The sequence below is a fragment of the Myotis brandtii genome, unplaced genomic scaffold, assembly GCF_000412655.1.
Source record: "Myotis brandtii unplaced genomic scaffold, ASM41265v1 scaffold137, whole genome shotgun sequence".
In the NCBI taxonomy this organism is placed as follows: Eukaryota; Metazoa; Chordata; class Mammalia; order Chiroptera; family Vespertilionidae; genus Myotis; species Myotis brandtii.
In genome coordinates, this window is record NW_005354874.1 from 3,729,017 (window position 1) to 3,741,911 (window position 12,895).

The 12,895-nt window shown below is 36.8% G+C and overlaps 1 protein-coding gene across 3 annotated transcripts in view; it reads left to right on the forward strand.

The window, feature by feature from the left end:
- The window catches only part of MACROD2 (MACRO domain containing 2), a 1,947,520-nt gene that overhangs the window by 1,745,870 nt on the left and 188,755 nt on the right, over positions 1 to 12,895 (forward strand). For all 3 annotated transcript variants that reach the window (XM_014535040.1, XM_014535041.1, XM_014535042.1), the window contains exon 9: positions 143 to 224. In XM_014535040.1, coding sequence (XP_014390526.1) covers positions 143 to 224 — 82 coding nt within the window. The remainder of the gene's footprint in view (positions 1 to 142; positions 225 to 12,895) is intronic.

The window sequence follows — 12,895 nt, forward strand, 5'->3', positions numbered from 1 at the left end:
ACTCAGTGCTATCATATAGCTAGCAGCACAACACCAAAAATCTGTAGGAGGACTTCCCATCTGATTTTTGCTGTAAGTCCATGTTCTGGGAAGGCAGTTGCCATATTTCCTTTCACTTTGAGTGTTTATCCTTTGCCTCTAGGTGGATCGAATCATCTTCTGTGTCTTCTTAGAAGTCGACTTCAAAATCTACAAAAAGAAAATGAGCGACTTTTTCCCTGTAGGTAAGTAAAGCAATTTGTTTCCTTTGGAATTGAGGATTGAAGAAATGGAGGCATCACTTATATTTCTATTTCATTTTGCATCTTAAAGATGGTAACAAATGTGGTCTCTGTGCAGAGGTCACCCAAGGGAACTTATATCATAGTTTTTAAGAATTCAGGGTGATGATAGAAAATCTAGGCCCAAGATCTCTGTCCTACAAGGTCATTGTGTCATCTTGGGGACATCAAAGCATCTCTTGAATTTCAATTCCTCACATCAAAAAAGACAGATTTGACCACATAACTTCTAAAGGCTCTTCCTCAGGCCCACAATGGCATGATCTGTGGTTTCTTCTCCACACACTTATAAATTGCCCAGGCCTGTGCTCACATCCACCATGTTAACACCTTTGATGGAATGTCTGAGGAGCCCATTTATATTTGTGGCCAGAATGTAAAGTGTTCCTGCATTACATCCCTCCTCCCAATTTTCTGGGCCCAAATTACAATGAAGATAGCAGCTCATTCTAAGGAAATCTGAAGAAGGTAGTCTTCATCTTATTTCACACTTGTTTTTGAGAATGTAGGTGAAATCGTGGGGTTATTATTATAGAACCTTGAATAATGGCTGTACATTGATTGAATGTGCCATTAGTTGGACCTGGTTAATTTGAATTATTTCCCCCCACTGTCTTCTTCCAGCTCATGAAAGCTGATATTTGTTTAATGCCTTGTTATTTACATGTTGCCTTAAAGTCACAGTGACCATAGCGCTTTCCTCAGCTACAAGAAATTTCAAGCTACGGTGAGCCTTTCAGAAGGCTTTCCTTTAAGGTTTTCATGGCCATTTGAAGTGGCTTTTCATGAACCAGTGACTGGCAATAGGAAGGGGTGAGTGGAGGGTGTTCATACACATTCACCCTCTTAAGCAGGCTATCAGAGCCACACCATGAAGAGGACACCCTAAGAGCAGATCTGAGTAGCTGTTAAGAACAGCTACAGGCAACTGCTGGAGATGTCCAACTCTGTGCTCATTTCAAAGTGAACTAAGCCCTTCTGAGTAATTTGAAGTCCTCTCTAATTGACAGATAAATTTGCTAAATGTATTTAAGTTAGGATATTAACTATATTCTTTCCCTATCTAGAACATAATGCACATTTTTTAGTCAATCTTTATTGTTGAAAGTATTGCATATATCCCCTTTTCCCTGCCTTGACCTCTTCTAGCCTGCCCACAACCCCCACCCCAAGCCTTTACCACCCTATTGTCTGTGTCAATGGATTATGCATATATGCATACAAGTTCTTTGGTTGATTTCTTCCCACCAACCCATCCTCCCCCACATTCCCCCTGAGACTCCACACTTCATTCTATGTTTCCATGTCTCTGGATCTATTCTGTTCAACAGTTTATTTTGTTCATTAGATTCCACATATGAGTGAAGTCATGTGATACTTGTCTTTCTCTGACTGGCTTATTTCACATAGCATAATACTCTCCAGGTCCCTCCATGCTATCTCAAAGGGTAAGAGATCCTTCTTTTGTACTGCTGCATAGTATTCCATGGTATAAATGTACCACAGCTTTTTTATCCACTCACGTACTGGTGGAAACTTGAGCTGTTTCCAGATCTTAGCTATTATAAATTGTGCTGCTGTTGAACATAAGGGTGCTTACATTCTTTCTGATTGGTGTTTCCGGTTTCTTAGGATATATTCCCAGAAGTGGGATCACTGGGTCAAATGGCATTTCCATATTTAATTTTTTGGAAACTCCATACTGTTTTCATAAATTTGGAAAGACTCCCCGGTGATGAAGAAGAGGATTATGGTTGCAGTATTTTTTTTCTCCCCTTCCTCTTCCTTTCCTTTTTCTTCTTACCTCCTCCTCTTTTTTTTTTACCTTTATTTTTTAAGCAACTAGCTGTTTTGCAGATAATAACACACTTAATAACTATTTAATAGATAGCTATTGATATGAGTTGGATTTAATAAATACTTCTCCCTGTAGCCTAATGGCTTATTTTTTCTGCTTTATTCTTCTTGTTTTATCTTTTGTCTTCATTTCCTGTGTAACCACAGTGAGCTGTTTATACCTGCACTTCTGCATTTTAAGTAGTCTTTAAAAAGTTTGTTATGTAAACAATGCAATTTTTCATGGTGTGTGGTGTAAATATTTTAATGTCTTGTCAATATCATACCCTATTCTATAAGATTTTATAAATTTTTGACTCCTTGAGATGTTTATAAATGATGATATAATATTCATTTTTATGTCTTCTAAGATGAAAATATAATTTCACTCTAACATAAGATTAAAAAAATTTTCATAAGTAAAATCCATTATATTGAAACAAATCTATCCATTAGCAGGTATTTCCAATGATGCAAAGCCAAAAATCATATAAACATTTTTAAAATGAGACAGTTTTAGTGGTTCTGAATGTGTTAATAACTATGCAAATAAATGGTTGTTGAAAAATTGCTATTCTAAATAAATCCAAAATGCATTTTAATACTTGAGCCACTGAAATAATAATAAAATCATTTTCAATTCCACACCAATGCTTTAAATCATGGCATGTTCATGAAATTATTTCTAGTGCATATTTATAACAGCAAGTGCATTTTAAAACTTAATGTCAAAATCCCCCCAACTTGTTAAATATTTCTGCAATGCTGAGTCAACAGCCATTTGTAAATTCTAATTATTCAATATTAAGTAAGGGTAACATCTAATGGAATATGTGACTGCTACTATAGATGACATATATTATCTGTCCAAAATTTGAATTTATGGTTAATTTATAACTATACCATATTTTATTAGAATATAATTTTTCTGACTTGCCATATAATCTTCCTAGTCTGACTTATTCAGAGTATCTTTAATTAGTCTTCTTAACCCTTTCCAAAGCAATAATGATAATAGTTTAAGGGAAAAAAGATCTTTTTTATATTAAACCAAATATCTATGTTTTGGGGGTAATCATATGTCTTTAAATTTCACAGTTAGGTTTCTGAAACACAATGTATGAGAAAACAATGCAAGTTAGGCTAGAAAAGATCATATTAAACATACAACACATGCATAAGTACTACCTAATATTAGTGATAGGGATAACAGATAACATTTATAATTGCTTTCTATTAGCCAGATACATGGGCCAAGTCAGTTAAGCTTCATAATAACTCTTAGACAGCAGACACTGTATTAACCCTACCTTTTAGATATAGAAAATTATGGATACTTGAGAATAATGAGGTATACAGCTAGGAGCAACAGAGTTATATTTTAAAATTGACAATGACATCTGTCACTGCACAAGTGATAATAGGTTAATTTCCTCAGAACATCTTTAGGGAAGAATGGATTCAACTTTGCAGTTGCATTTGGAACATTGAGAAAGTCTTATTTCTAATTTAATTAAGTGCCCATCATTTTTCAAAGCTGTCATGCTTCTCTTTCTTCTAATACCTACAATCCTCATAAAATCTTTTCTAATATGAATCAAATTGGTGATCTCAAAATTAAATCCCATCCAAATCATCCAGGTGCTATTACCTGTAGGTGAGCAGGAAAGTGATCACCAGGAAGTCAAAGGACCTACAGCCATGAGGGAAGATGGAAAAGTGCCTGTATTAGTTTGCTAGGGCTGCTGTGACAAAGGACCACAGATCAGGTGGCTCAAACAACTGAAATGTACTTTCTCAAATTCTGGAGGCCACAATTCCAGGATCTAGGCATCAGGTGGTTTAGTGTCTTCTGACATCTCTCCTTACCTTGCAGATGGCCATGTCCTCTGTATCTTCGTGAGGTCTTCCTTCTGTGTGTGTCTGTGTCCTAATAACCTCTTCTTTTTTTTTAATACATTTCATTGAATTTTTACAGAGAGGAAGGGAGAGAGACAGAGAGTTAGAAACATCGATGAGAGAGAAACATCGATCAGCTGCCTCCTGCACTCCTCCCACTGGGGATGTGCCCGCAACCAAAGTACATGCCCTTGACCAGAATCAAACCTGGGACCTTTCAGTCTGCAGGAGGCCAACGCATTCACCAAGCCAAACCAGTCAGGGCCTAATAACCTCTTCTTATAAGGAAACCAATCATCTTCAATTAGGGTCCACCTAACAACCTCCTTTTGACTTATTTTTTTATTCAAAGTCCTTATCTGTAAATACAGCCACATTATGAGGTAATGGGTGTTAGGATGTTGACATATATATTTGGCGGTAAAGGGGTACAATTCAGCCCCTAACAAAGCCAATCATGGAAATGTAGTAGGAACTTCAAAGGAAGGAAACCAGTAACAATTTTTTCCAACAGTTTTATATCTTGCTGTTGGTGAAGCACATTTGACATATTTCCTTCCAGATGTGTTGTTTCGAAGTCTAGTGTGGCAAATTTGTGGAATTACCATAGACTTTGGTTGCAAATAATGTATAGTTGCAGTGCACCATTTCATGGCTTACAGCAAGTAATATTTGTATGATTCAACTCAGAAATCTGTTTGTTCTCAGCATAAAAGCTTTATATTTTTTAGTGTATAGGATTTATTGTGTGTAGTTTTTAATGATTCGGAATATGGAAGATATTTTTTTTAAAAAATTGGAATCTAAATCCTAATAGAGAATTTGGGGATATTAACTTACCTCCCAATAACAATGTCAATTTTACAATTTGGAACTATATCAAAGAATCCTGATGTTGGAAATTAGAGAGATATGGTCAAACTTCCTCCCTCCCTTTCTCATTTTAGGGAAAACCTACTTTGTTTACTGCAGTGGTTCCAAGTAGGGGTGGTTTTGCCCTTCAGGGGACATTTGAGGCATTTTTTGTTTCCATGGCAGGGGAGTTGGGGGGGAAGGGAGTGGCATCTAGCCAGCGAAGGCCAGGGAAGCTGCTAAACATCCCAAAAGGCACATGGCAGCCTCCCACAACAAAGAATTATCCAGCCCAAAATGTCAGTAGTGCTGAGGTTGAGAAGCCCTGTTCTAGATTAAAATAAAAAAAAATAGATTATTGAACCTAGGATATGAATTAAAACCGAGTTTTGTAAAGAAAAATAAAGATACTGAAATAAATTATAGATGGGAGAGAGTTTCCTAGTTTCAATCATGTCACTGTATTTGTGCTGATACTGCTTGTTAGGGCCATATGTAAGGTTTACTTACTCATGTCCAACTTCAAGCCCTGACTCTGCCCCAGCAACTGATTGTTATGATCTCAGAAATTTTAAGCCATTTAAGTTAAACACAAATGTTTGTAAGAAAATATACATTTTTGCAGTCTATATAAGATGTATTGAGTATTCATTTGGATTATGTAGTGCTGCTACTCACTCTTTTTGTTTCACATTGAGAAGGAAAATAAATCTTATGGTCAGAAGTCTTTTTAGACAGGGATGGGCTCTTACAGCTGTTGAAATTGAAGACAGCTTTTCCAACCTTTTCATTTATTTCAATAGTGTTTTACAAATTTCTTTCTGCCCTGGTGTTTCTCTCTGACATCTCTCTTTGCCTTGCAGATGGCCATGTCCTCTGTATCTTCGTGAGGTCTTCCTTCTGTGTGTGTCTGTGTCCTAATAACCTCTTCTTATAAGGAAACCAATCATCTTCAATTAGGGCCCATCTAACGACCTCATTTTGACTTAATTATTTATTCAAAGTCCTTATCTCTAAATACAGCCACATGATGAGGTAATGGGTGTTAAGATGTTGACATATATATTTTGGGGTAGAGGGGTACAATTAAGGCCCTAACAAAGCCAATCATGGACATGTAGTAGGAACTTCAAAGGAAGGAAACCAGTAACAATTTTTTCCAACAGTTTTATATCTTGCTGTTGGTGAAGCACATTTGACATATTTCCTTCCAGATGTGTTGTTTGGAAGTCTAGTGTGGCAAATTTGTGGAATTACCATAGACTTTGGTTGCAAATAATGTATAGTTGCAGTGCACCATTTCATGGCTTACAGCAAGTAATATTTGTATGATTCAACTCAGAAATCTGTTTGTTCTCAGCATAAAAGCTTTATATTTTTTAGTGTATAGGATTTATTGTGTGTAGTTTTTAATGATTCGGAATATGGAAGATATTTTTTTTAAAAAATTGGAATCTAAATCCTAATAGAGAATTTGGGGATATTAACTTACCTCCCAATAACAATGTCAATTTTACAATTTGGAACTATATCAAAGAATCCTGATGTTGGAAATTAGAGAGATATGGTCAAACTTCCTCCCTCCCTTTCTCATTTTAGGGAAAACCTACTTTGTTTACTGCAGTGGTTCCAAGTAGGGGTGGTTTTGCCCTTCAGGGGACATTTGAGGCATTTTTTGTTTCCATGGCAGGGGAGTTGGGGGGGAAGGGAGTGGCATCTAGCCAGCGAAGGCCAGGGAAGCTGCTAAACATCCCAAAAGGCACATGGCAGCCTCCCACAACAAAGAATTATCCAGCTACAGAAATCCACCGTGCAGAGGTTAAGAAGCCCTGGTTTACTAGAACCACCTCTTTCTTACAGTTCAGGCCATTAAAGCAACTTTGACTTCAGATTGGGTTTATTTGTATAGGGTGATGTCTTACCCAAACTTGTCTAGCTGGATTTGGAGACTGTGCCCTTAGCCCAACCTCTGGCTTTCCAGATTCATGACCCCTCCTTATCCAGACTTTTGGACTTGCCCTCTCTTCACTTCCTCTCAACCCACAGATTTCTATGTGATGACTTCTGTTAACAATGTTACCCGCCCCCCAGCTGCCTGGTTTTCCTACTCAGCTGACTGGATTTCCCAGCCCCAGTCCACTCCTTGTATCATTCATCTATTGCTGCCCATGACTCTAGTGTATTATTCTCAGAAAATATGATTAAGAGCTATGTATGTTTTATACACCTAATGAATAAGTATGGAAGTAAAGGCTAATACACAGAGCAAGGGAAAAAAATCACCAATTATTTTCTCTATATATCTCAAGCAAAGCTTTTTTCTTCATTGGCTAAAAGTTTTTACTTTTATCATTAATCATTGGCTTAATGACCACCGGTTGATAAAAACCCTTGTAAGCGCACAAATATGTTTTCATTTTAGAAATCTTCAGCCCCCACCAACTTCTAAATCTCAACTGATTCATTCACAGTGAAAACCTATGACTAAAAATACACCCAGCCCTAGCTGATTTGGCTCAGTGGATAGAGTGTTGGCCTACAGACTGAAGGGTCCCGGGTTTGATCCCGGGCAAGGGCACATGCCTGGGTTGCGGGCTCAGTCCCCAGTGGGGGCATACAAGAGGCAGTCAATCAATGATTCTCTCTCATCATTGATGTTTCTCTCTCTCTCCCTTTCTCTCAGAAATCAATTTTAAAAAATTAAAAATACATCCATATTCTCTTTATTTTTTAACCCAGAAAGCAAGAAAATTTGTAAATATTTTATCCAGCTAAGAAGTTTATTTGGTTTAGGTAAAATATTTGTATCAACTTATTAATAGTCAAATATTATATACTAGTGGCCTGGTGCATGAAATTCATGCGGGGGGCGGGGGTGTTTCCCTCAGCCCAGCCTGCACCCTCTCCAGTCGGGTACCCAGCAGGGATCGGGCCTAAACCGGCAGTTGGACATCCCTCTCGCAATCTGGGACCACTCGCTCCTAACCGCTCACCTGCCTGCCTGCCTGATTGCCCCAAACTGCCCTCCCCTGCCAGCCTGATTTCGCCCCCAACTGCCCTCTCTGCCTTGGCCCCCACCAGCATGGCTTTGTCTGGAAGGAAGTTGGACATCCAGAAGATGGCCAGTCGACTTGGGTTAATTAGCATATTACCGTTTTATTAGTATAGATAAATTATATAGGATGGGATTGCTTAAAATGGGGGTGAGGCAGCCTTTTTCAGCAGGAGGAGATGCTCTTGGCAGACAAAAACACATAATTCCTATATCTGGACTGATACCCAGCCATATGCACTATACTGCCAAATCGGCCATTAAAAAATTGAACCACTTTCTTACACCTTACACCCAACAGCTATTGGCCTTAAAACCCCTCCTCAGCCCCCACCTTAGGTTCTGCCTTCACAGTTCACCCAGATTAGGTTCTGATTGGTAGGTTTCTATGCCAGTCAGTGTCAAAAGCTCCGCCTCCTAGGCAGCAGCCATTAGATCCTCACAGTTCACCCAGATTTGGTTCTGATTGGTCGGTTTCTATGCCAGTTAGCGTCAAAAGCTCTGCCTCCTTGGCAGCCATTGGCTCCTTGCACTTCACCCAGATTTGGTCCTGATTAGTTGTTTTCTATGCCAGTTAGTGTCTCCGGGCCTATCTCTGGGCCTGATCAAAGAGGTGGGGCTGATCAGCAGCCCCCGTGGTGGCCCGGAGAGAAACAAAGGTGCGGCTAATGGCGAAGCCCGGAGAGAAAGAGAGAGGCAATGGCTGATCAACAGCTGCCACGGAGGCTGCGGATCAGACCCTGCCTCTTGCTTTGGGCCTCTCTCTGGGCCTGATCCACAGCCCCCTCAGCAGTCAGTGCTGGGTCACTGCGCCCACAGCAGTGGCAGTCAGTGCTGGGTCACCACGGCAATGCCACGGCAACCCAGCCTGACTGCAGGAATGACTTCTGGTCGGTCGAGTCTTCGGTCATTACAGACCCTGGGTTTTTATATATTAGGAGATATATATATCCTAATAAATAGCTGAGAAAACTAATAAGTTAGGAAAATGATTCCAGCATGCCTATATGCTCATCCCAAACTTGCTACTTGTCTCTAAGAGGAAGATTTGTCTTAGACAGAAAAATCCATTCATGTTTATGAGTATAACTCAAAAAACTCATTGAAAATAATTTAAAGAGGCTGGAAATTTTCCTGTGTTCTTGATAGACATAGCAAAATAATGAGTCACTTAACCCACTAAAATTTGGGGGGTATTTCTCAAGTACAATGTAAAATGATAAAGTGCAAGAAGATTCAATGCCTTAAAAATGAGCTGTGGAAATGGTACACATCATATAAAAATGTATGTATAACAGTTATTAAATAGTTGTAGATGAAATTATTATATATAGGAATTATAAATAAGTTTATAAACAAATTATAACTTTACTGGAGATGTTTTTTGGCCTTAAATACATACTTATTTATTTATTTATTCATTTAATACCAACACAAAAACATTTGAATGAAAAGTCAAAGCTTAAGTCAAGTTTGAGAATTATACATTGACACCTGTTTAAATATTTAAACATATCCCAATGGCTTGTAAAATTGCATATATTTTATTCAAATACTGATAGACATGTTATTAACTTATTTTATTTGAATACATAGACATACTATGTTTTATGCTTTTTTACTTTTTAGACACAAATTGTCATTAAGAAAATTCTTAATTTATATTTTGATTTGGCTTGTCATATCTCTTAACATGCCTATTATTTTCTAAACAAAAAATTCAAAATCATCTCAGAGGTTCCAGCTATTTGACCTGCTTATATTATTCCAAACATGTAGTAAATATTATTGAAATGAGTAAGTTTTTTATTTATTTTACTGACTATGTGTTTGTGTCATTTATTTCTGTCTAAATTATACACATTCATGCAAGGCAGCTCCAGATGGATTTTTATATTATGATTTCTTTTTGATCTCTTCGTCTTGTCTCACTAATGAAAAGGTAAGTTTCTGGAGACCAAAGACCACTTCTAATATTCCATTGCATTTCCATAATCTGGAAGGTTTGTAAATATATAGTAAGGTGTTTATTATAGTAAATACCAAACTACCATGAGGTTAAGCTGAAACTCTATTTAACCAGTCTCACGTAAAAAGGTTTTTCCCCAGAAACTATAAGAATTGTTATTATAGCTAGATTAGGGTATTATACTTCTTTCCCTATATTTTTCACTTTCCACAACAAGGAAAAATATTTATCCAAAATTTCTAATAATTATATAATCTGACAAAAGGACATATTTAAAAAATATTTACCTGGATCTACTCTTTAAAAGTGAAAAAGAGAAAGCATTCAAATACATCTTCTTCATTCTCCCCTCTTTTTTCTCATCCACATCACTTATTATCTTTCTGCCCATCAGTAAACAAATAATTTATTATATGCCTAGCCTACTATGTGGCCAAGGCTTCAATCACTGCTGCATTTAAGATAGAGTTGTTATAATATGGCTGAGAGGCAAGTATTATGCAGAACAGTTGGAAGACAATATTAGCAAATAATCATGTATAGCATCAGTGTGGTCATAGCACCCAGGGATTTAGAGGCAAATACTTATGAGGACCAGGATGGTAGGGTATGTTTCATTAATAATGTGGCACATTCAGTAATCTTTAAAGGATCAGCAGGTACAGAGAAATGATTCCAAGTGTTGTGTAAGTGACATAGCAAAGAAGGGCAGTTCGGATAGGAGAATTTTAAAAGTAAGCAGGATACTTATATCCAGTTTGTGAATCCCTAAGAAATGCTGGTGCTAAGAGGAAGTCCTTGAGCTGAATGGTAACGTGACAGATCCTACATTTAAGAAGAATTAAGAATTAATTCTTATATTTAAAAGAATTAATTGAGTCCTGACTTAGAGTCCAGCCTTCCAACAGTAATCCTATGGCATAGGTTCACCATCCACTTTTATTGACCTAAATGTGAAAAGAGACTGAAGAAAGTTCAATAAATTACCCAAGGTCACACACTATTTCTAACCTCAAAGCCTTTCCACTATATAAAACTTCTTCTCATAGCAATCCTGAAAACATGGACAATTGTTTAAAGCTACACTTTCTGCATATATATATATAAAATCTATTTACAGTAATAGTGCTGCTAGAGATTTTCTAAAGCTAGTGTGCCTACAGTCATATGGCATATCTACATGTTCTATTTTTTTTTCATCTTCCAAACTACTCCATGGACATCAGTTTTCCCAAAACAATAATGATAAGAAGACAAAGCTTGAAGGCAATATTGGTGAAAATGGTGGTTAAGATCTGAAATAGGTAACAAATGACAGGTGAAGAACTCAATACATAGTCAAAATCATCTATATGTGGGGGGAAACCACCGGGTTTATAATCACAAGAAATAATTTATATTCCATTACAACCACCTTAGAACTCTGTGACTTTGTGCATGTTGCTTACTAGTAACTTTGCTGTGTTTCAGTTTTGTCATGTGCAAACATAGGAATGGGCCAATTTCAAATAGTATGAATAACAATGTAAATGAATATTCACAGAGGCATGTAAACCAAGCATTATAAATTTTTAAATGTTTATTTCTTATTACAATTTTAAAAGGAGGTATTTCAACTTTGGGACCATCCTTTTAAAAATGTATATGACTTTTTATTATCAATATAGTACAGATTTGTAGTAAAAAATAAAGATAATCAAAAAGAAGAAAATACAAACCATTCCTGTCCTATGGTCCAGAAATGAATTAGATTTTGTTGTTTATCCTTCAGGTGTTTTAAAATGGAAAATGCAAATATCCAGAAATGCAATCGTATAACTTGTGTCACCACCAATGCTTAACATATTTTCCTATCATTATAAAGTCTTCCAAAACATAATTTTAACAGACCTAATGTTCACCCAAAATCATACTGTTGAATTGTAGAATTATTATGGAAAACCATTCTCTATTTGTTTATATAAATAACACATAGATAAATAAATAGGTAAATACTGACACACATTCATAATTTTTTAGAATACTCTTCTAAAAGTGGAATTGCTTTTTCAAAATGCATACAAAACCAAGATGCTTTTGATAGCACTTGCCAAATCGGCTATTGTGTTTGCAGCACCATGGGTGGATGACATGTGCTGAATAGCTTCAGGGGCCTCCATCCACAGAGTCAAAAATATGAACACCAACATCTGTATTCAGTGACCTGAGTATCGTAGTCCTTTCGGATTGTTATGACAGAATAGCATAGACTTGGTGTCTTATAAACAACAGAAATGCATTTCTCACAGTCTGGAGGCTGGAAGTGTGAGATCAGGGTGCCAGCATGATTGGGTTCTGGTGAGGATCCACTTCCTAGTTGTAGACAGTCATTTTCATTCTCCTTGTGTTCTCACCTGGTGACAGAGAGAGCCCTCTCTGGTTCCTGTTATAAGGGGACAGTTTCACCCTCACGAACTAATCCCCTCCCAAAGGCTCCACCTCCTAATACCAACACATTAGGGATTAGGATTTCAACATATAAATTTGGGGGGATACAAACATTCAGTTCATTGCAAAGGATTTACACTCTCATGAGCAGTATATGAGAGTTTACTTTTCCCCACTTCTCATAATGGGGCATATTACATTTTATCACTTTTATACATGAAATAAGGTAATTAATGAGTAACAAAGTATATTTTGTTAATAGTATGGATTATCCTTTTTTCAGTTATTTATTTATTGTATCTCCAAATGTCTCATGTGAACTTGCTACTATATCCTTTGCATATTTTTGATTATTTCATCTTTTTCTTATTAATTTATAAGAGCTCTTTGTATATAATATTAGTAATTTTTTCAAATATATGTTGCAAATAGATGCCTCATCTGTCATTTGTCTTTTTGACATTATTCTTTTATAACAAAACAATGAGGAAAGGTAGAAATAAAGACAAAAATAGATAAAAGAAAATGTGGAAGGAAGGAAGGAAGGAAGGAAGGAAGGAAGGAAGGAAGGAAGGAAGG